Source organism: Kryptolebias marmoratus, linkage group LG23 (assembly GCF_001649575.2).
Source record: "Kryptolebias marmoratus isolate JLee-2015 linkage group LG23, ASM164957v2, whole genome shotgun sequence".
Classification (NCBI taxonomy): Eukaryota; Metazoa; Chordata; class Actinopteri; order Cyprinodontiformes; family Rivulidae; genus Kryptolebias; species Kryptolebias marmoratus.
This window is the reverse complement of record NC_051452.1, coordinates 10581647-10605963: the sequence shown is the minus strand read 5'-3', so window position 1 is coordinate 10605963 and position 24317 is coordinate 10581647. Positions and strand designations below refer to the sequence as shown.

At 40.8% G+C, this 24317-nt stretch overlaps 1 protein-coding gene across 1 annotated transcript in view; it reads left to right on the top strand.

Moving 5' to 3' along the window:
• The window catches only part of LOC108246767 (DNA-binding protein SATB2), a 25485-nt gene extending 2955 nt beyond the window's left edge, over nt 1-22530 (top strand). Inside the window, exons 2-12 of the mRNA XM_017434477.3 lie at nt 3271-3513; nt 6077-6256; nt 9125-9251; nt 9806-9929; nt 11129-11231; nt 13815-13865; nt 14098-14627; nt 14715-14924; nt 15301-15453; nt 18903-19094; nt 20933-22530. Of these exons, the coding sequence (XP_017289966.2) occupies nt 3271-3513; nt 6077-6256; nt 9125-9251; nt 9806-9929; nt 11129-11231; nt 13815-13865; nt 14098-14627; nt 14715-14924; nt 15301-15453; nt 18903-19094; nt 20933-21565 (2546 nt within the window). The 3' untranslated portion in view covers nt 21566-22530. The remainder of the gene's footprint in view (nt 1-3270; nt 3514-6076; nt 6257-9124; nt 9252-9805; nt 9930-11128; nt 11232-13814; nt 13866-14097; nt 14628-14714; nt 14925-15300; nt 15454-18902; nt 19095-20932) is intronic.
• The last annotated feature ends 1787 nt before the right edge of the window (nt 22531-24317 follow it).

The following is a 24317-nucleotide window of genomic DNA, read 5'->3' as shown; positions in this document are numbered from 1 at the left end:
GGACCCTTTAGATCAGAACTCGGCATTTTCGCGCCTGTGTACATTTTCTACGTGAGTTGTCGGTGAGAGGCTACCCAGCATGTGACATTTGGCCTCCATGTGCGCTTGTAAAGCGGATGGCGTCTCTGCTGGGAGTGTGTGGTCTCTTGTAGGCCCACCGAATGCGTCGCTTCATGTGGTTTGATGTGTGTTTGGGGAAACTGGAGTCGATAGCATGGTCCTTTTTTTATTTTTAAACATTACTGATATTAACCTCCAGTTTCTTTATCCTGAAAGTCCTGTTTTAGTTGATGTTTAAAAAGAGGAGGCACAATCTTTTGCCTCCTGACGTGGAAACTTTGTATTTCCAATAATGTGGTGGCAATCTGTGAAGCAGAGTTTGTACAGAAAGTAGCAGTGAAAATTATGAGTCAAAACTAACTTTACCAAAGGCTACACAAGGGGCAACAAAAATGTGATTGGAAACTATTCATAAACAAGACAAATGAGGTTTTTTATATGTAAAAGAAGTGTAAACATACAGAAACAAGACATGTACGCCAATAAAAAATGCTAAAAACAGAAGTATTGACCACTAAAAACAACAGAAATGTAAACAGACATGTATTGCTCAGATTAATGATGCATTTATTTGTTTATAGTGATGTTTAAAGAGCACTAGGAATTCTAGTTGTGTAATTTTTTTCCCCTGTTTTTCTAAGTCAGTCTGTTATCCAATTTTTAAAAATTAACATTAAGTCTCATTCAGCATGTTTTTGGAGGCAGAATATTTTTTCCTGCCCCAGAAATCAGCAGCTTTTGAGTCAGAACATGGATTAAAATGCAGCCTTTTGTCCTGATAATAGTTTCTGGGTGTCATTTATAATATTCTGCATCTTAGCTGAACACGTAGCCTCAACATTTTTTGTCATTTTCTTTCCAAGTTTCTTCAAGTAACTAGTTTATTCTGAAATGACTCGGTTGTGATTGTTAAAACAGCCGTTGCAGGTTGGTTTGTTTAAGGGGTCAGAGGTCAAAAGGGGGGCAATTCAGACCTGCACAACTCACTCAGTGTGACTCTTTCAAGCTCCGACTTAAAACCGTCCCTTTAACTCGAGTCAGATTGATTTCATATGCAACAATAATCACCATGTTTTCTGTTTTCTGTTCCTTCAAACACCACAATCATTCCTTTTCTTCTCCGCATTTTATGTCTCCTCATTAATGGCTTGATAATTGCTCGAGTTAGAGGGAAAAAAAATATGAAGGAGGGAAGGGGGGCCGATTATAATCCATTATCCCAAATATTCTGAAAACGTGTTTATTAGAAGCAGATGAAACTCAAGCTGAGCGAGAGAGAGAGAGAGAGAGAGAGAGCACTTTGTACACATGCAGTTTGTCATCTGTCGGAGCTACATGAAACCTGTGCTGAGGAATAAAATGAGAACATTTTAATGTGCTTGGACGAATTGAGGGGAAATCTTTCTTCCTAAGACATTTCAGATGTTTTTTAGGCTTTGGATTGGGTCATTAAATCACGATTAAGGATTGATCTGCGAATTGGAAGAGGCACCGTGGGATGGATGGACAGCTGCACCCAGAGGGACGCTGATGGGAGGGGATCGGCAGCATTATCTGGTGGTCTCTCAGTGATGTAACATCTGTTGGAGAGTAACATTAGAGGCAGGACATTTCTGAGGGGAAATTGACCATAAAAGAAGCCACACACTTGACTGTAATGTGCTAATAACACCTCAAAACATGCCTGTCTGTAAGCCTCTCTGCTCTGCACCTCCTCATTAAAACTACAGCCATCAGATTATTTAACTATATTCAGATCTTTACGTTAAAAAGGGCACAAAATGAGAAATTCCACCTCGATTTTACCACTTGGCTGTACTTTCAGCTCCTGAACTGATTTAACTAACTCAGCAGCTTGATTTAAATTTGTCACACGTGTAGGGAAACCAGGTTTAGCTCTGGGCTCGGATTCACGTGCTTCTGCTGTCTTCTTATTGTCCTACCGCTGGAAACATCGGCGAAGGACAAACATGCAAAGCCGAGGTTAGGAAGAATAAAATGAAGCATTTAGCCTTTTGGGTTCTGCTTTGTTTTAGATGTAAAAGACTTTAAACATAACCAGTAACATACAAAATGTTTGCAGGTTGAGAATGACTTACAGATATCGGGCTAGCAGCTGAGAAACTGACTGAGTAACAATCATTTCTGTGTGGTTCAGGAGATATTCTGCTAACAGAGTCAACTGCAAATGATTAATGGTAACATCTTTAAAGCTTTGGCGCCGTCTGTCAACATCCAGAATTTGTGTTGGGGATCAATCTCGGCTGCTACCACAACAAATTTTAAGTCAATATCTGTAAAATGTTAAAATTTGCGCAGTGGGTTGTGGGATATTTTGCTGGAAGACAGACACAGACACAGGCAAAAACATGACCACCTACCTGGGAAAGGTGATCGATATCAAGTCCACCAACTTACAGGACCTTATATTTGATAAAACCTTTTCAATACAGACTCATACGAGGGTTTCCACATCCGAGTAAACGCCACACTCAAGTGTTTCCTTCAACAAACCACAAAGTCCTGCTGAGAAGGAAGAAAGAAGGGGTTGTAGACGTTACCTTTAAACTGTGAGGGTTTTCTCTATGATACAAACTCAGCTTTACAATTTATTCCAGAGTTTAAAGTATGTAAATTAAGCCTCATCACCCTGTGAAATCTGTCGGGGAAATTTAAAGACACAAAGAAGGGGGGGAAACATCTGTTAGCGCACTGACTGACAGTTTTACAAAACGTATATAGGCATATATTTAGACTTCGAATCAAGGCGTGTAAAAGAGGACAAATATAGACGCCTCAAAATGACTATTTTTTTCTTCAGAGCGCAGTTTTATTTATTTATTTGTATCCATAACTACAGTTCACTGAGTGCATTGTTATAGTGTTTCATACACGCCTTAAATGCCTTCACATCTTTCATTATAACCTGTTGTGTACTGCTGTGTGTCTAAACACGGGATAATAAACAGGTCTGTATTTAGTCTGCTGTGGCCGTCCATGACTCCTTTTTATGTAAATAACAAAGAAAAGTCTTAGCTGGATTTACCGGAGAGGGAATGAATAAAATCGCTTTTGTTGGAGCAGATAAATAAACCTACAGACTGTTTTTTGTCATGTCCGGATTATTGATGCCGAAGAAAGCTTTAGATATGATAAGAAAATGCCATTTTTGAGTCTTGGTCACATGCTGAATGGTGCTTCCTTTTTCAGATTCCCACCCTACGCTGGGTGCTCCTCTGGAGGTCTGCAGAGGGATGGAGCAGAGTGGAGGAGGGGGGACGGAGAGCCCCAGGCGTCAGGACAGTGCCAGTCCTGAGGAGAGAGGGGCGAAGGGGGAAAGCCCAGCCTCCAGTGGCCCCCCGCAGTGCAAGATGAGCCGCCTGGAGGTGAACGGCAGCCCGGCACACCCAACAATCCGACAGAACGGCGGCACGCCGCTGAGACCGTTAGGAGGTGAGGCGTCGACACACGAGTGGTTCCTGAAACGCAAACATCAGCTTGAATGAAGCTGATGCTGCATGTATCAGCTCACTATAGCTGAAATAAAAAGCATCATGGCTTGGAGAATGATTGTTCACCTCTTTATTGCCAAGCGCCACTGTTCAAAACCTCTAAATTTGTAAAACTTAGCAGAAGTTGTGCTCAAATGCAGTTTGATCTGTGCATATTAAGGTAAATAGCTTATATTTTATGTATATTTAAATGTAGATTTTTGCATGGAAAAAAAAAATACTGACATATTTAAATAGCAGTGCATTTATTTTAACAAAACGCCATTTGCTGAAATATATTCATCGGAGTTTAACATCTAGTTCTGACCACTTATGTCTTTTTTTCTGTTTACCTCAAAAGTCCGATTTGGGAAAAATAATCTTCTAATTTGAAAGTATAACGCAAAAACATATAAACCCAAGATGCAGCCATTGCGTATTCACTTGATTACTTTAAATCATAGCAAACTGATCAGGCACAAACTTGACTGATTTATTTTTAATGGAAATAAAAGAATTATGTGAACATGAGTCTACAGGCTGGTCAGTAGACAACGTGTTGACTCGAAATATAAGATAAGAAGGCACTTTACTGATCCCCAGCTGGGGAAATTCCCATGCTAATGGAGAACAAAAGATAACACAGGCAAGAAAAAGAAGACAATACAGTAAAAATAGCAACTGAGACAAAAGAAACACCATAAAAACTAAACAGCATAAAGATAGTCTGGATGTTAACTGTATATATTAACTGAGATGGTTTACACAGTTTGACTGTAAAGCTTGTTGCTCGTTGCCGCCTTGCATGCCAGAGTTTTAAACTTAGACCTCATGCGAGCCATTAGCCCTCAAAGTATGTGTTGGTTATGACTCTTGGCTACTTCCACACCAAATTTTAGCTCAGTACCTGTAAAACTGACTGAGTTGTAGCCATTTATGTGTTTGCCAAGGCCAGTTTGCTGTGGCTGTCATCTTTATTCAGGTTGACTCCAAAAGATAATCGACCGGTGATGAACATCCAATTATTAGCTGGGCGTTTCAATAACATCTGTTTAGTGTATAGTTTAGTATATCCTTCAAAGTTTTTCCTAATTTCTACGTGTTTCTGTATCTTAATAAAACGTAGTCTGAACTTAACGCTTTACTTATTTTTATATTCCTGCCAACAAGATCAATTTGTACATCCAATCACAGACAGTTCTAAAAAACAATCTACTTTAAATTGTTTTCATGCGACTGAAGTGTTTTCTTCCAGAAACAGCTGTTCAGCAGGTTAAAACAGCCAATTATTCTCTTATAGAAAGTCAAAAGTGGATGATGGGTACATCTGTACATCTGGATGTGCAAATCGACCCCTTACCATCAGTGTAAAGACCACTCATTAGTGGAAGTCAACACATTCGACTCTGCCAGGGACAAGTGGATAACGGTGGTGTTTACGGCACACACACACTGGGAGCTCGTAACACCATCACACACTCTGGAGCGGTGTGTGTGAACTCGACTCGCAGAAATCATTCGCGCTGAGATGCCGGTTGTTCTCTCATGCTGAAAACATCATCATGCATCATCACACAAACACTGTAACCATACACACACACGACCATATTCGGCCTCCCTCCGCCCTTCTCACCGAGCGGTCGGGTTATTGGCCGATAGCGTGCCTGGTGCTGCTGTGGTTTGGCTCGGGCCGACGTGTCCCGTTCTCGTCAGAAGGATTGATGGCTCGCTAATTAACAACTCCTGTGGGACGCAGTGTTGGACTGTATGGGTGTGAACAGCTCCGCAGTTAGGAGCTCTCAGCGTTTGCCCAATAACAAGTCCAGACCGATGCCTAGGGACCGGTTTCACCACTGGAGTCGTGGCATTGTTCCTGAGAGCTACATGCAACACTTAAACAGTGGTTCTAGAAACAAGCTTCATCCCATGTGGGTTTTAATATGTGGTTCAAACACAAATGCACTCGTATAATCTCATGAGTTACATTCAAGCAGCTCCATACAAGAAGACCACCAAGCAGCTGACGACACTGAACAGTCGAATGTGTTGCCGTCTGTGTGGACATCTAAAGAAAACCACAGAAAACTGAAGACAAGAGCTCAAAAATCCCTGAACAAGTCATAAATATGTATATTTTACTGAAATATCTAAGCAGATTTGCACATTTTGGGCAAACTGCTTGAAAACTGATGGCAAGAATGAAATTGGTTTCATAAATAGAGAGGTCAGGTTCTCCGACACGTGTCCTAAAAGCCCAGATAGAAAAGGCCGTCACGCCTCTCATTACCAACATGGTTTTACTTCTGGTAAATTATTAGTTTGAAAGTCATTTTAGGAGCTTTACTGACAATCTGACGACGATTGGTTTATAAAGTTTTCTTCCTAAACAAGAACCAGGAAAATCTTGACCTGAACATCCAGGTGCCATGTGACCTTTGGTCTGGTGGATTTGATGGGTCTGGTGGATCTGATGGGTCTGGTGGATCTGGTTTGCAGTAACCTGGACTCCGTTGTTGTCGTTCCAGGTCTGATGATCCCGGTCTACTGCGTGGTGGAGCACGCGGAGGCGGCCGGCGACTGCGAGGGCCGCGGCGACCATCACGCCGAGTTCGTGTTGGTTCGTAAAGACGTCCTCTTCACGCAGCTGGTAGAGACGGCGCTAGTGGCCCTCGGCTACTCTCACAGCTCAGCAGTTCAGGCGCGTGGTAAGTAGGGTGAAGGTTCGGCTGTTTACATTTTAAAAACCGTATAAAAATGAACAAAAGTGAACATTACATTAAGTGCCGAATGGCTGCTGAAATAAGTTAAAACAAGCAGCACAAAGCTAAAATCAGCAACATAACAGCTAAGAGCAAAAATTAGCAATACCTTAGCTTAGAGCTAAAATTAGCAACAAATTAGCAAACAGCTAAAATTGGCAACACATTGGCTAAAAGAAAAAAAGTAACTAAAAACTAAAATTGGCAAGACCATAGCTAAAAGGAGATAAGATAAGAAGACAAAATAAAGATTTCAGGGTTTTTTTTTGAAGAAATTGAAAATATTTTAATGTGTTTCTATAAGAGAAATTGATGTGAATGAAGTTAAATAGTAGCTGCACATACCAAAAATCATAGCAAACTATTCCTGATTGAGCCGAATGTTTTGATATAGGCTAAAATGGTCTGTGGATATAGCTTGAATGTAAAAAAATGTACAGAAGAAGTTATGAAGCTATGCTGAGTCAGCATTCAGCTCAAAGTATATCCTATCCTTCATTCAAACTTTTGACACTCATATTGTGTGGAAAGTTCAGCATATAGGTTTGTGTTTTTAATTTATTTTAAGTGAAGTCTCGCAACAAATCTTTAAAACTCAGAGTTTCAGTCAAATGAGTTTCTTGATGATGGAAGCTGTGTTTAATGAATGAGGGCAGAAAGAATTAACATCTGATTTCTGACATGAAGGAAACCAAATTCAGCTCCGAACTTTGGTTTCTATTAGCTCGAGATGAATCCAGTGACTGTCAGGATGAACTAACAGACATTTCTGACTTAATAATTGATCTGTTTTCAGTTCAGAACATTTGGTTCTGATTATCTGAAGACACAGCTTGTATTGTCCTCGGTAGCTGCTGGGAGGATTACCGCTCCACCAACATGAACGCTGAAGGGAAATGTGTTTTCATGCACATCTGCTTGACTGACAACCAGGCCGGTTCTGGCTCCAGTATTTGAACCAATAAAAAAAAACATCCGTCCATCTTAGTTTAGGCGCAAAGCCTTCTGTTATTGTTCGCTTTCTTGCCTCTGTGGCATAACTGATGAGCCCTTAATTATTAAAAGTTGAACGGAGCGTGATTGGTGCCCAGATGTGTGGGTGCAGTGAGCACCGGAGACATCAGGGAAGCAGGGAAGGTATTTTGGAGATAAATTTGTCTGCCTTCCTTACCCCTCTTATCTCCTCGTGTGTTCCCATCAGTCTGAGATCGGAACTAGAAGCTGATATCGTGCAGTTCATGAGAAACAACAACCTTTAGACACGTGCACATGGCACACACACACACACACACACACACATAAATATGGCTGTTTGACATTCCTGGTGTGTCCCGTAAACACAGGGCACTCTAACCAAGTGGCCAACGCCCTGCGACCCCCCCTCGCCTCTCCCAAATAGCTAGGTTTTGTTCAGAAAAATAGGCCTTTTCTTTTCAAATAAATAATTTCTGGCCAGAGTCGTGCATTTTTTTTCCCCTCCAGTGTGGTTGCGACCAAAATTATACAGAGTCTCTTCTATTTTCTTCCCTGATTGAATTGCATCTTGCATAGCTTTGACTGGATGAGTATTTTTAAACTCTTAAAAGACTCACACTGAGCTTTTTCTTTAGGGCAAAATAAAAAGTAGCTCTTTCTTATTGCAGTTTATAGTCACTGCTTTGGGTTTTATATGAGCTTATAGGTGCCTCGGTAGGTGAAAAAAGCAAACCAAATTTAACGTACTGGTTTGTTTTGGACGTATAGCTGGACATACTATCTCCTAAAATAGGTTATTTAAACACCACAACTGGCTGTCATAAACGGCCCACACCTTATCAAGTAATTTAAAGATCTTATTTTAAACACATAGAAGTTTAAACCATTCTGTTGTCCTCTGAAATCCTTCCTAAGTGCTTAAAGATGCTCCCGTCTTTACCTGCGGAAGTCTGTAATTCTTACAGAAACAGGTTTCTCAAATGAAGCAGTCAAATTATAACAGCACTATCTGCTTCACAGGATGTGAAACTTGTTGAATTTAATGAAAAAGATGTTCAGTAATAAAGGAGATTCTTTTAGGAGCAGAAAAAAACAATGTGTGCCCTTGTTTCTTTATAGTTGCAATATTTATTATGAAGGTATAATTTGCAGAAAGGGGGACTGTTATCTGTTTCTGAGCCAGATGACTCTTTATTCTATTTATTTATTATGCAGTTTTACCAAGTGGTGGACCATCAGATACAGATAAAATATTTAAGGGCTTCAGCTGTTCGAATGTTTTGTTTCGGCTCTGGAGTTAGCTGCCAGTTTGCTTGTAAAATGGGAATTTTTTTATTCTTGTACTGGCAGTAATGAGCAGAAACGCTGCCGTAAGACAAAATGATGACCTCAGTGCTCCCCCCCGACACGTCAGCATTAAACGCTGCTCGCATTCAAAGCTTGATTCGCCCCTTTAATGCTGCTCTGATTTTTATATTTCTCCTCTGATTAATCAACTGAAGAGTCCAACAAGAGCCATCTTTGTTCTCATACCCCTATCACCACCATCCTCACGCAGTGCGCACACACACACACACACACATATATGATTGAGGATGGCAGTTGAAGGCTAGACGGAGTCTGTGTTTGATTTAGGAGATCCTAATTTGATTATATCTGTTTAGATTTTCACTTCCAGTCAAGGGTCGCATGAAGGCCAAGAGTGTTCGGCTGGAGATGAAGCGCCAAGGCCAGAAGAGTTGAATTGACAGCACAAGTTTATTTTGATTAGAAAACACAGAAACATGAACAGACTTCCAAAGAGCCAATGATCAGTGTGCGTGTGTGTGTGTTCTGCAGGCATTATTAAAGTGGGAAGATGGAAGCCGATGCCCATCCACTACTTGACTGATGCTCCAGAGGCAACGGTGGCCGACATGCTGCTGGATGTTTACCACATGGTCACACTGAGGATCCTCCTGCACAGGTCAGCTATTTACGTGTGTGTGTGATTTAATTAAAAATAAACTATACAAGTCAGTCAGCTAATTATTAAAACTGTAGTATGATTGTTTTCAAACTAAACAATCCTTCAAAATTGTGACTTTTTTTTTTACATTTCTCATAAAGATGAACAGTAGCAATCAGCTCAGACTCAAATACATCTGGGTTTCATAAAAGAGCATTCATTTTAGGCCTTTTAGTCTTGCAGGTTTTTGCAGTTTATTCCTGTGGCTGATGGAAATGTTTTTACATACATACATATAACACATGCTGGCTGTGATAGCCAAAGAGGCAAAGTCATTTAAAACAAAAAAGGTTAACAGAATGGCAGGTAAGATTGAGAACTGCTGTTATAGTTTAGTCAAAGTTACCTAAATGGAAAGCTAGATAAGCGTAGGAAGAAATGTCTCGAAAAGGAGTACAATTTTTGCGTTTTTAAAATCACTTCCTTTATACACTAACGTCAGAACACAGAACGTGTGAGATTTTCTTCATTGCTTGTAAAAACGGAGAATTAAAAACAGGATTTTGTTGCAGCTTTTCCCGACTGGAGGAGCTGCCGTCGGATCAGTGGAGCCACGCCACCGTGAGAAACGCCCTCAAAGAGCTCCTCAGAGAAACCAACCAGAGCGCTTTGGCAAAGGAGTGTCCTCTGTCTCAGGTAACTGCTGCGCGGCCACAAATCAGACCTCCTAAAATCAGTCTGAGCGATTTTATTCAGAGAGGGCAGAGTTCAAGTGATGTTATAAAAGCACTGGATCAGAAATGTTCAGTATTAAAGAGTTTTTGGACCCTTTTTTACTGTGAAAATAACCAACTAATTGTTGTTTTTTTATGAATTAGGTCCTGAATACTCCAAATGAAGCACATATTTCTAATATTTGCCCTTTTCATTTAATGTTTCTATGCATTTTTTAGTATCCAAAAGCTGCATCTGTAATCATTTGTAGTCATAATTATCACATTCACAGTAGCACGATGCTGTTTTTAGTTCACATTTGACATTAAAACTTATTTGGAACCACAAATTGATTTAAAAGAAAACCCGATCAGATATTCCAAGAAGCTAACGAGTGGGTCGTTCTTGCATTTTATGGGAGAAAAAATGTGAATTTCTCGAGTTTGTCCCCGTGTCAGACATGCAGACAGCCGAATGTGCGAGCGAAGATGGCCGAGATGCTGCTGAGTGTTTTCTCTAAACACACGTTTCATCATCAGCTCACCACACACTGAGTGCAGTATGTAATCTGACTCAGTCACACGCGCAAATATTGATACCATCCCACGGGAAAGGATGCAAGCACGCACACCTCAATTATCCTGCTCACACACACCCTGCAGTCATTAAGACTCGAGTGTGTCATTTTGACTTGTGATTTATACACAAGACTTCGTCATGATGTAATTAGTGATTAGGGGAAGCGTGTGGGTGGTGTGCATTTGCAGCCTGACTCATGTGAGTTTTCATCCTTGGCGTTTCCCATGTTGAGTTTTGAGCATCTCCTGCTCCATGGAAGTGACCAAAGCTCATATTAGGAAAGGGAACGGGTGGGGGGAGGGAGGTGCATTGTGGTTTAATAAATCAGCAGTGAGTTGCTGAGACATTCGGTTCTGGAACAGAACAATCATCCAGGCTCAGATGGCTGAAACTCCTCAGCCAAATCTGCAGGTAAACATCTACAACAAATGAGTTTTAGGAAATTAGAAAGTGAAAATCTAACTCTTTTCTTCTGTTTTTGGTCATGTGACCCTAAATCTATATATATAAAAAAAATAACATGTATTATAGTAGCTAGAATAGTCTCCAAGTGACATTGTTTTTCCTCTTTTTCTAAAAAAAGTGTAAACATTCTCTTTCAGAGTATGATCTCTGCGATCGTGAACAGTTCCTACTACGCCAATGTTTCCACCTCCAAATGCCACGAGTTTGGACGCTGGTACAAGCGATACAAGCGCATCAAAGGTACCTCTTCCATTTTACGCCCACGTTATTACCCCCTCAGAACCTCTGAGTGCACCGTAGGACAGCCGGTGAAGCTCAAGTCGTGTTTTCATTTTTTATTTTTTTTTAAATCTCAGTAAAGCTTGAGCGATGCCTGAGCGTAGCACGAGCCTCTGCTCGGTGGGAAGCGAACCCACTTTTCTGTAATTGCAGATCGATGGTGCAAATATTTGTTGGCTGTCAGAGAACAGCAGGCGAAGTTTTATCAGAACAATGCTGTTAATTAGCTGCAGTGTGCGTGTGCTTACATTCAATGGCGTCTTAATTTGAACTCATTTCAGCTAAATTTGTTTCAAGAGCAATAAAGTGGCAATAGGATGCTTTTTAAAATTGTGAATTATATTGATATTGACCCTGAGATGTTTAAAATGATGTCCCTAATGATCCCAAAGAACTGTAAGTGAAAACATGTTTCTGAATGTAGTAGTTTAAAAGTTTTTTAAAACGCACATTTCATCTAAAACATGTAGTTTATTACAAGTGAACAATCAGAATTCAGACTCTTTGATGGTTGGTTTAAAGTTTCTTTAATATTTTCTTTATAACAGACTTTATTACTAAAAAGAAAAAACTCTAACAACTCTAAAACTTGAGTTTTTTTGTAAGTTTAAATAAACTTTTTAGACTGTTGATTCTTTTAGAGATGAACTCTCATCCAGTGAACTTGTGTTTTCAGTACACATTGTTCAAAATGAAGAAAACCCCACTACCAATATTATATTTTAATTACAGAGCAGAGCAGACACACAGGATCATTAGACTGATTCAGTAACACAATTATTGTCAAACTGGGGATGAAACTTGTGGAAAGACCTTTTTTCCCACCAAAGGAACAATGTTCACTTTTTTCAGACTTTCCAAAAATACTACAGCTAATAAATTAAAGCTAAATCTAAATGCACAAAAACATGAATCGCTAAAGGAACTAGGAAAACCTAATGAGGATAATGGACTGAACAAAGGAGTTTAGACTCACACACGCAAAAAAATAAAAAATAAAAAATAAATGAACATATTGAGACCAGGCGTATGACGAGGCAAAAACAGGAAGTGAAGCTGTACCGAACTAAAAACAGGAAGTAAAGTGAAAACAAAACATTTTTATTGAGAGGCAAACAAATATTAAACACGAGACACGAGAAAAGGAGAAAGAATCAAACCTAATCAGACCAGGAGACAGACGGATATACAAAGAAGCAAAAAGCCAAACCAGAATACAGACATCAGGAGGACACGATGGTTCATGTCGTAGTTTATAAAAAGACCTTGTGCGTTTCAGATTTTGTGTACTTGGAGTTGAGCGTCTCCCTGCTGTCATGTTTCAAACTTTGACTCTGTGTGTCCAACTCTGCCTCCCCTCCAGTGTTCGGCTGTTTACACTGTTTGCTCCTAATGAAAACCCGCACAGGTGACGACTGTCAGACACTTTTGAAACCAACACTTACTGCTTGTCACATCTCAAGCTAATGACTCACCTGCCCGGCTGCCTTCATTCGGGGATGTTTTTGAACTCCCCTGTCCACCCCCCTGTATGTGTATGAACGTTTGTGTCGGCCTTTATGTGTCTAATCTGTCAGTGACGGCTCTCAGTAGGAAGGAACTGTCACACATGGTTCACATTAACGTCATCTTTAATACACATGACAAAACTAAATGCTCTTAACTCCTAATGGAAAACAGCAGTACCTCCCCAACACACACACACACACATACACACATAGGAATAAGAGGTTTTACACTTCCAGCGCACACGGAGAAGGTAAAAATCAGAAAATCACAGTAAATGTGGCTCTCAGCCACAGCCAGTACGCATAATAAAAGGCAGATTTCTTCGGAGACGAGTGGACGGACTGAAAATTCAGCAGAACAGGGACCAAGTTCAAAGCATTAAAAAAAAGAGGAAGTATTGTTCTCTTACTAGAACACAAAATATGTAGACTCCAAGTGGCATTATTTATCTGTTTGCTGAGTGTTGAACGACTGAAGAAGCTGAAACTGAGTTGTTAAAGCTAAAAGGGGCAAAAGGCTGGCTAGAAGCTAACAGTAGCATATAAAGATAAAAAATGACCCAAAGTGCTGAAGCGGATTTCAAAGACGTTGTACTCCTATGGGGAAAATATCTGTAAATCTATTCAAGTATTTTAAAAAAACAACAAAACAAAAACAACAAAAAGCACAGCACCCATGTCCTAAATGAGCTGAACATTTTGATATATGGATTGTTAAAATGGCACAAAGTAATCAGAAGTAGTTAAACATAGAGACAAATAAAAAAAAAGGAAAACAGTATAGTGAATGCTGACTCAGTCCTTTGTTTTGCTGAATCAGCATTCACACTATTAAAGATTTTTTTTTTTTTAATGAGCTCATTCAACAGCCTCTAAAAAAGCACAAAGAAACATCAAAAAACATCAGTGCGGTTGCTGTAAGGAATCTTGTTAACAAAAACTACTTTGACACATATTTTCTAAACACAAGCATTAATGAATTTACCAGCTTTGGTGTGTTTAGCTGTAGACTAACAGTGTGACATGTGTCCCTCAGGTGAATATGCTGAGAAGATTTGGTCCTCACTGGAGAAGTCTGATATAAAAGGTACGTGCATCACCTGTTAGTGGTGATTTCTGCGGCCAAATCAGTGAAACATGTTAATTTCTCTGTTGCTGACAAGAAAAATTGGCCTTTTTAAATTCGCCTCCAGAAATGATGCAGCAACTAGTTGGGCGTGGAGCTGTTTGAATGTTTCCTCAACTTTTTAATGAACCTTTTTATCAGTGAGTGTAAAATGCAAGAAGGCAAACTTTAATGCGTGTGTTTGTTAATGCAGTGGAGAGGGATCTGGACCTGAGCCTCCTCAACCATCGTCCTCTGTCTCTCCTGCCCTCCTCCAATCATTTGGGCTCCTTGGGCAGCCCTGTATCCCTTCCCAAGAGCGGCCTCGGGGATGCTCAGACCCCTGCGCAGCCTCACGGTCTTCCTCATCCTGCAGGCCAGAACCACCCAAGACCCCCCCTGCGTCCTCAGGCTCCGACCCTTTTGGGCCACGGCGGATTGTTGCCCCCCCAGCTCTCCCCGCAGCTCGTGCGTCAGCAGCTCGCCATGGCCCACCTCATCAACCAGCAGCTGGCAGTCAGCCGCCTGCTCGCCCACCAGCACCCGCCGGGAGTCAACCAGCAGTTTCTCAACCACCCCCCCATCTCACGGACCTGTAAGGTCTCCGGGGCCGCTACAGACCCCAGCCTCAGCTGCTCGGGAGCTGAAGTCTCCTCTGACATTTACCAGCAAGTCAGGAACGAACTGAAACGGGCCAGTGTTTCCCAGGCTGTGTTCGCACGCGTGGCTTTCAACCGCACTCAGGTAAATGGAGATTAAGTTCCAATCTGAATAAATAAGATGTTCTTGTTTTTTTTTTTAAAAAAAAAGGTAACGTTTTGTTTCCTGCAGGGCTTGTTGTCTGAGATCCTTCGGAAGGAGGAAGATCCCCGCTCAGCATCTCAGTCGCTGCTCGTCAACCTGAAGGCCATGCAGAACTTCCTGAACCTGCCCGAGGCCGAGCGGGACCGCATCTACCAGGAGGAGCGGGAGCGCAGCACCAGCACCAACCACAACCACTCCACCATCTCCAGCCCCATCAACACGCAGAGGCACACACAGGTACGCACGCGTCCGTCCACTCTGCAGGGACGAATTCAAACCGTGGTTCAAACGCAAGTTGGGAACAAAAGGGGCAGATTTTTCTTCTTTGTGAAGCTTTTGTTTTAAGCTTTTACATGAGCATTCCTGAGCCTTACTGTAGGAAAAGTTGGACCACATCACAGGAGCACCAACCTCAGACTTTGTGTTGAAAATATGTTACTGTTTGTGTTGCAGCTGTGCCTTTTTTTTTTTTGTCATGCTAACGAATTCTTAAACTTTTATAATTACCCGTTCTGCTCTGGTTCAGTTAATTCTCTCTTGTTTTTTACGGGGGGGTTTGTTCTTTCATAAAAGCTTTCCTCAGTTCAGCTCCTGTGTTTCTCACCCTGCGTAGACGAAGTGCAGCGTTTCTGGCCCGGAGCTGCAGCTGAAGCTGGACCTGTTGGCGAACATCACTTCAGGGATCTACGAGGAGATCCAGCAGGAGATGAAGAGGGCGAAGGTCTCTCAGGCTCTGTTCGCTAAGGTGGCAGCTAATAAGAGTCAGGTTAGTCACAACCAGAAAATAGTTTGCCAGTTTTTGACTTTGTTATGACAAAGAGACTCAAATACCAGACTATCTTTCAGTGCGCGTGGCTGTGTGAGTGTTCTTGTCAAAGCTCAAGCCCAGACATGCATTCAGAAAGGAGATAATACAAATAATTCCTGCTACAGATGTGCAGATAAAATGTTTTGGACTTGTCTAAAACATGTTTACACGCACTAAGCCTTTTGTTATACAGTTCTTTACACAATCGGGCAGAATTTCGAGTTGAGTTGATAATGTTTGATGGAGCTGATGAGGTGTGCGACTGTGTGTGGGTGTGTGGGGTATCTGATTACCCGCTGTGGCGTACCATCACGGCTGCATCGTCAGATAAACAATGCGGGTGATCGAGATCAAAGCCGAGCCATGCTCTGAGGGGGGAGAAAACATCATGAAAGGAAAAAAAAAAAAAACTTCAGCGTCTTCCTGAGTCTTTTAGCCTTTGTGAAATGATCCGTTTTGTTAACTAAATTACGTAATTTGAGAGAAAGTATATGTAAACAGAAGAAACAATGATCTGTAGATGTACATCCAATGATTACTTCTACCATTACTACTACTTGGTTCATAAGATATTATGCTAACAGACACGAGCATAAACATGATAGTCTTGTGACTGTTATCAGATCCCTTGTGGTGTATTTTATAGGTTTAAAGTTCTTACCTCCATATCATATGTATTGTCATTTACCACCAATCTAAACAGCCTGACTGAGCAGATCTTTTTAAAAAACTCTGATGTAATTGGGTTTAAAAGTGAGTGAAACTAATCAAGAAGACATAATCTTGTTGAAATGCTGCCCCTTCGGCGGCGCGCAATAACCAAGAGAAAGCCAAGCAGAAGACGCAGGAGGACAAAACATGCAGAAGAAGCTGGACAAGACAACAGAGAGACGATCACATTAATATCATTAATTTCCAGGCTGAAGGCTGCGTGTAAAAACAACAGCTGCCAGCTTCTGGGTCAGCCTAGCAGAGATAATTCAATCTCCACGAATCCTCACAACTCATCTCAGATTTTCCTTCTGTTCCCGTTTCTTCTTGGGGAATAACGTTTTGTGCTTTTGGTTTCAAAGCGGCACGACAGAATTTTATTTGTGTGAACTGGAGTACAAAGCTGACTTGTGCAATGGGGCTTGAAAGTTTGTGACCCTCCATAGAAAGATTTATTTTACAATATGACAAAAAAAAAAAAAATCAGTTCTGAAAGCAGATAAATGGAGCCCAGAAACAATTGAGACAAGACTCTTCGATTTGGTCTTTTATTTCTTATGAAGCAAACTTAAAAAGTCCACAAAAGCAGTCAGATATAACTGAAAGTTGATGAAAAGACCAGCACTTATGAAACAGTTGTTGTTGTTTTTGAAATATGAAAAAAAAATTAAATAAAACTTTTGTAATTGAAGAAAAAAAATCTGAATAAGAGGTTTTAATTTGGTAAAATAAAATGATAAAATTCCACTTCTTCAATCTTATAACATCTACAGAACACGGTGGTGGTGGTGTCATAGTCTGGGACAAAATTCTACAGAAGCTATGAAATCATTCAAATATAAAGAAAATGTCAGATTTGTCTACAGACTGAACCCAAAGTGCACAAGTTGTTCCACCAAAGTAAAGTTACAAAATTATTAAGTTAACGTATTAAACAGCCAAGGTAAAGTCTTAAACTTAATCTAAAACTAATGGTGTCGATGGACTTGGAGTGTCACCAAACTCTGGCAGCGAATGTTTCAAATAAATGACAAATTGTTTTGTCTTTTTTTATTTAATTGGGTTCTTTATCTGCTTAAAGGTACTCACTGCAGTGTCATTAAAAAAAAATATGTGTCATGAATTAAGAAATTCAATCCGCCCGTTTTTATTTCTCACATTAAGCAAATAGCTGCCAGCTACTACGTGCGTTTGTTTACTTACGGAAACAGCCGAAGTGATTGAACAGAAGAGTTCAACAATGTTGACGTGTTGGTACGTATTTACGCTCAGATTTGTTGAGTAAAGTATGCAGATAAAAACCCAGGTTAAGTTGAAACAGTAAGCTTACAATGTCTACAAGAGGGTTTTACAAAAATGCCGCCTGTCCGAATTCGCCATCTTTGTTTACCCACACAGACTACAGCCAGCATAATAATGTAGGACATGTGACTGAAGTTTCTGTGTGGTTTTCAGCTTTGTTTACATTGAGTGCGTACCCACATTTCAGAATTGCATATCAATATATCTGGAACCTACTGAAGTAAACTCTTTAACTGCACCATTTATATATAGTTCAGGATAACCTTTTTAGGTTTGATTTCATGCTTTGGAGTTGTGTGTTAATGTAATGATTTCTTTTTAGAATTAAATTTTTGCAGATCTAAACCAAGTTCCGCTGCTCCTCAGACTAAACTGATGTTATCGCCAGTTCAGCTAAGCTCAAAATCAGATATTTAGCCAAAAATGTAGCTGTTATTCCTTACAATCTTATCTTCCTAAAAGTGCACATGAATGGTACTGACTGCAACTTCTTATTATATTGACATGTTCGAACTTTACTCCCAAAATGTAGATTTACAGAACTGTGTAAATGCATCAAACCAGCTCTTATTTCTCTATATTTAGCTTCCACAGATCCAGACCTTTTTGTACTCCTTTAAGTGCCATTGATCAAAATTTCTTAACACTTTCTGAAGGTTAAGAAGCTTTTCCAAAGACAAAGGCTGCTCTTGAATCATTTTAGTCCAGTTGTTCTGCCCGATTGTTTTCAGAGGAATCATTGTTGCTGTTAAGCTATTTATTACTAAACTATGAATTATTAAAGCATTAAAAAGCACTGATACCAAAAGGATAAACCAACATTGTCAACACACAGCAGGTCACTTAACAAAGACACAAAACAACATGGTTTTGTAAGCCTTTTAGGGACATAACTTATTATCTGCTTTTCATTGGTTGTATCTACAGACATACCAAAGGTAACATATAACATAAGATAACATAAAAATAGTGTTTTAGCAGCAACAAGCCTATTAGCTGAAAACAACTGTTCATCTGCTGTAGATAGCTGTCCTAAAGCTTCTTTTTTTGTCATCCTATTCCATTTTTTCAAGACACATAGGATACAAGTGCTGAGATATGTTTTCAACTCCTCTTTTTTTTAATCACTTAACAGGAGCTTTTTTAGGGAGGAAGGATTCAAAGGTCAGAGTTGAGTGGTTTATCTGAAAATGTTCCGGTACCAAACTGAACATGAGTGGAAAAAGTGGCCATAATTCAAAGAAAAACTTCATGAGGTCTAAAAAAATATTGATCAAAACAACTTTAAATGATCACACGAAAACCTGGCTGCCAAAGGGGTGGCTCAAGACTTTTGCACAGCCCTGTAGTTTCAGGAGATGCTTATAGAACAAATCCTCCCATTCATGTTCCAGGGTTGGCTGTGCGAGCTGCTCAGGTGGAAGGAGAGCCCAAGTCCCGAGAACCGCACCCTGTGGGAGAACCTGTGCACCATTCGAAGGTTCCTGGCCTTACCGCAGGCCGACAGGGACCAGGTCTACGAGGAGGAGTCCAGGCAGCAGCACAACGAGCGGCTCCACACGGTCCTGCACATCCCGGAGCCGCAGGTAAACACGCTCCGATGGATCAGGCCCGCAAGTTTATTTAGTTTGTGTGCAGTGGCGGGGAAAGTCAGCAGAAAAGTATCTGAATGTTAAAAATACACAACCGCGCTCGACCGCAGCCGAGCAAAATAAACAAATCTGTGCGTTTTATGAGCGAGAAAATGGGAAAACCAGCGTGTGAGAGTCGTGAGGAAAACGTTCCTCTGTCTGCGTGATCCCACCACCTGCTCCTCTCAGCCTCCCTCCTCGTTGTCATGTTTGTGTCCCATAAGTCATTGAAAATAGAAGTGGTAAATGACCAGCCCACACATTTCCTGCTAAACACTCCTCCATCCCACCCTCTCCCCAAAACCAAAATGTTCCCCCGTCTGGCCCTAACCTCAATATTATTCAGCAACACAGCCTGTAATTATTGAAGCAGAGAAAAAAGGAATTGCCATTATCTTTATTTAGGTCCTTTAATTTTGATGGACCACAGATTTATAGTGTTGGATTCCTGTGTTTGGGTGTGCAGGCCACCCCACCCTGTTAATAAGCTCTAGTAGTGTGGTTGTTTGTATGATGAATTTGGGAGTTTAGCGTGCATGTTGGTGGTTGATGGAAGCTGGTCATTCACACTTCCTCCTGCAGCCCGACTCTGCAGAGCAACCTGTCAGACAAGCAACCGGCGAGACAAAAATTTAAGAAATGGAAAAAAAAAGGAGCTGGATGATGCTTACACTCAGTTTATTTTGACTGAATGTGACCACCCCTGGAAATGATCTGAGCCCATTGTTTCTGAACATTTATTTAAGTGGAAACATCTTTAAAGCTAGTCTCCCTGGATAAGAATGACAGATTTAAGACCCTGTCTGCACAGACATGCAGCTTTCCAAAACAACCTGTTCATTTGTTATTTCTAAAAACATCCCCTAAAGTCCTCTTAAACACGTCACCGTTCCTAGTACTGTCTTCATCCACACGGAAACCCTAAAAATGACCCGAAACATTGTAGTAACTACGCCGGGCCTGTATGTGGTGCTGTAACGCCGCAACAAAAATACACTAAAACAGGAAACAAGGTGTGGAGCGGGCAGGTCAGATAAGAGGTGGGGCTGTGACATTGTTGTTTTTGGAAGGTGTTTGGCTGAAACACACAAAAACACGAGTGTGGCGTTTCAAGATATTTAAAAAATATATCGTTTTGGAGTTCCTAAAACACCATTTTCATACAGAAGCAAGACCGAAACAATAAAACGCTTTTGCGTATTCACAAAAATGTTCCCATGTGAACCAGTGTCCTCATATAAAAATTCTGTGTGCCACCCCAACATTATCAGATACATTATATATATATTATCATTATACATTATTTATTATTGCTGTTACATCAAAAATGTGTGCTTTTCAGTTAAAATTTCATCCAGCTTTGGTTTATTTTGCAGTGTATCTTTTAAAGATTATATTTTATGTAGCGATATGCATGTTTTGAACTAAATTTAATGTATAAATATATCTAGTTTGTGTTTTTAAAATCTTGCACAATACAAAAATTGCTCATATAAATTGGTTTCTGTAAAAGATGAGCTTGGAATAAAATTTCAAAACAAAAAATTTGTTTAAATTTGCAAAAATAGTGCTTTACTGCTTGTGGATTTGCAATTAAATCTGGTAAAGGTTATAAATTATTTTAAAAAGTTGTAACAAAAGTCAGCTTAAAGTACTTTTTTAATGGATCTTTGCAAAAGATCGGCTCAGTTTTCTGTCATCATCTCTTAGATTTACCAGTACAGACTCGAGAAAGAGTTAATTTTGTGTTTTTAGTGTCTTATATAAACTAAACATTGTTTTTTTATTCACAGCCCCTCCACAGACCACCCCTCCCCGCTCTGATGGCGCCATCCCCCATTCATGAGGACCCACAGCCAGTTCCGCTGCTGCCGGTTCTGCAGAGCCCAGAGGACGGGTCGCAGCGTGGGTTGAGTCCCGGCCTTGGAGGAGGAGGGACAAAGAAGGCCCGGTCCCGGACGAAGATTTCCCTGGAGGCTCTGGGGATCCTGCAGAGCTTCATTGGAGACGTGGGACTCTACCCGGACCAGGAGGCCATCCACACCCTGTCGGCCCAGCTGGACCTGCCCAAACACACCATCGTCAAGTTCTTCCAGAACCAGCGCTACAACGTCAAGCACCACAGCCAGTCCAGAGAATCTGCCCCTGACGAGGACGACAGAGAGAGCTCGAGTCCCAGCGAGGAGGGGGTCTGTACGGTCCAGGGTAGGGCGGAGGAGGGTCTCTCTGCATCTGAGGAGTCCAGCGAGGACGGCCGAGGTTCAGTGGAGGCCTTCAGAACGCAAAGAGATGAACAAGAAGAAGAGGCAGAGATGGAAGTGGAGAAGGAAGAAGGGGAGGACGGGAAAACCTCAGGGCCCGCGACCTCCTCCCTGTCCCCGTACAGCAGCGTGGACAGCCCCCACTCAGCCGAGCAGCAGAGATAACAGCAGAGGAACCAGCGAGGTGGGGGGTGAGACCAAAACATGGAACTGTGACGACCATAGAGTGAAGAACCGCACGTTTTCATCCCCGCCACTTCACCAGAGCTGCTGATCAGAGCTCGCTAATATCTGACAGCTGTGGACAAATATTTATATCTGAACTGACTGAGGATAACCTGAAGGTAGTTTAACTGCCTACTCATGGTGTTTGTTTGTTTATTTTTTTGTTTGTTTGTTTGTTTGTTTCATGTGGCCCGCATAAGGTTTGGCATGTTAAGCAAGGCCAGTTACAAATAATAAAAAGTGATTTCCCTCATTTTTTTAACTTTATTCCTGTTAAATTTGTGGCCGGACTGAAAGAAACTGAGGGCTACACTCCTTATGAAATGCAGTAATTCTCTCATTCCTAAAAGTTTTTCCATATTTTCAGTAAATTCCTCCTCCAAACTCCTAAACTGCTGCTAAAGCAAAGACTTCTTACCTTCTGTTTTATGTTTTCAACAGTTTTGGAAAACAGTAAATACTCTCTTTTCTGCTTAAATGCAGTAACATGAGAATACAGGTGAAATAGTGCATAGATTTACTGATTATATGCATTGTTTCACATCTACCCTCACCAACCACACCGGTTAAATAAAACTGGTAATTAAAATAAATACAAAAATGTATTAAACTGCAGAAAAGTAGATGAAAAAGCTCATGTGCAGTTATATTAGGAATTAAAATTAAAGGAGTCTGAAACTGGAGCATTAGAGATTCACAATAAATGTATTTATCATTAAAATATTTTACAGGAATACAGGGAAATAAAACCAGAACGTCCGTCTGAAATGTTACCAATTTTAGTTGTTTTTTTTTTTTAATTTATACTTTATCATCTCACTGTCCTTTGTCTTTTAAGAAGACTGTATCTGTGTATGAAAATCTGTCACTTAAGCCTTTATTGATAATAAAAGTTTCTCACAATCTTTCATAAATATTTGATTTTATACTTTAGAAAATCCAAGCACGATTGCAGAAAATTTGTGTAAATGTAAGGAAAAAAACAAAGATTAAAGTCTTTAATTCTTATTTTCTTTTATTGTTACATTGGAATCAAATTAAACACAAAGGCAAAAGGTTTTTAGGTTTAAAATGTTCATTTTGATTAAGTCCTACTGGAAAAATCATGTTAAGGAATCAACCAGCATCACTTTACTTTTTTCAGTTTTAATTACCCAAATTTCTAGTATTTTCTTCGTAGATCTCATGTTTTGTTGCACTTTTGTTTGACAAAACGTCCCCACTAAAAGCCCATAAATAAGCTGGATAATTAGGATTTTAAAACAATTAAAGCACACACACAAGTTTAAAGATGACAGTTTGTGTCAAAACTGTCATTCTCCTTTCGTGGCGAAACTCTCGACCCGTCTGAGAACCACTTCCTGGCCGTAAGAGACGAGTTCATGACAACAGGTGAGTAAATCACCTGACTGATCAATTAATGAAGCGCACCCTGATAAATTTGGAATAACCTAATAACTCAAACTCAGTCATAGCCAGTGACACACAACATGATTACACCTCCTGCCATGTGACGTCTGTGCTGAATTATTGGCTCTGGGAATAATTAGAAACGGATTAATTTACGAGTCGTGCTAACTTTGTGCAGCTTCATGTCTTTCCCTGCCAGGACACCTGTTAACAATTGGAGCGTGCTGCTTCTTCACATCGATCCCAGGGACCGGAGTGCTTATTATAAACAAGGCGGGTGATAATGTTTGTCATGTTTGCAGAATATCTCATGAACCACTGAATGGATTTGAAAGTAAACATCTACAGCTGCTTAACTTCAGGGTCAAATCACTATAAACTGGCCACCACAGCCAACTGACCTTAGCAAATAAAAAGGTGGCTACAACTCAGTCAAGGTCATAGATATTGAGCCAAAACTTGAGTCATTCACGACAAGTACTTAAACGCATCACGCGAGATCTCTCGACTTGGTATGAGATTATATATTAACTTGTTTCCCAACACAAGATGATCTCAGTTCAAAACTCTGGCATAAAAAGCGGGGGGTGATATGCATTAATTAAAGGAATAGCAGGTCTTTAATTTAAGTTTGTTATGGACTTGCAGGGGTGATAAGTCTCCTAATCTAGAGGTCCTGAGGTTTTTGTCTCAAACTGTGCTGAAACCCTTGGACCGCCTAATGTTTAGAAAGCAGGAGAGGGTGTAAATCAAAATGGTAGGCAGAGTGGAAGAGTAAATGTTCATGAGTTCGGTGTCACTTTAAAGGTCAGTTTGTTTCATGTAGCCTCTCTGTGTTCATTGGCTGCTCGGAGTGTGATGAAAACTAATTTGAGATCACAGTCGACTCGGATCTGATGTTTTAACTGTGTCAGTGAGTGTCGGTACGGTCCAGCGCCTTCCTGCTCACACAGCTGGCTATTAGAGCCATATGGCAGCCTGACATGGGGCCATTAGAGGTGTGTTAATGTGTGTGTGTGTGAGCTGTGGGATGTGGGGGGGGGACGCAGGTGCTCCATGGGCTGATATTACCCAGGATGCTCGAAGTGGAGGCGTAAGGGTTTTATACGGGGATAGGAGGCTCTCAGCGGAGCTCCCAATCACACCTGTGATCCCCTGCTAACATGCTCACAAACACACACACACACCATCCCTTCAGCCCCGGCGCTGCAGCACGTTAATACACACTCTGATAAACAGGCTAATACTCGCAGTGGCAGCACTTTCCACGCCACTGAACGCA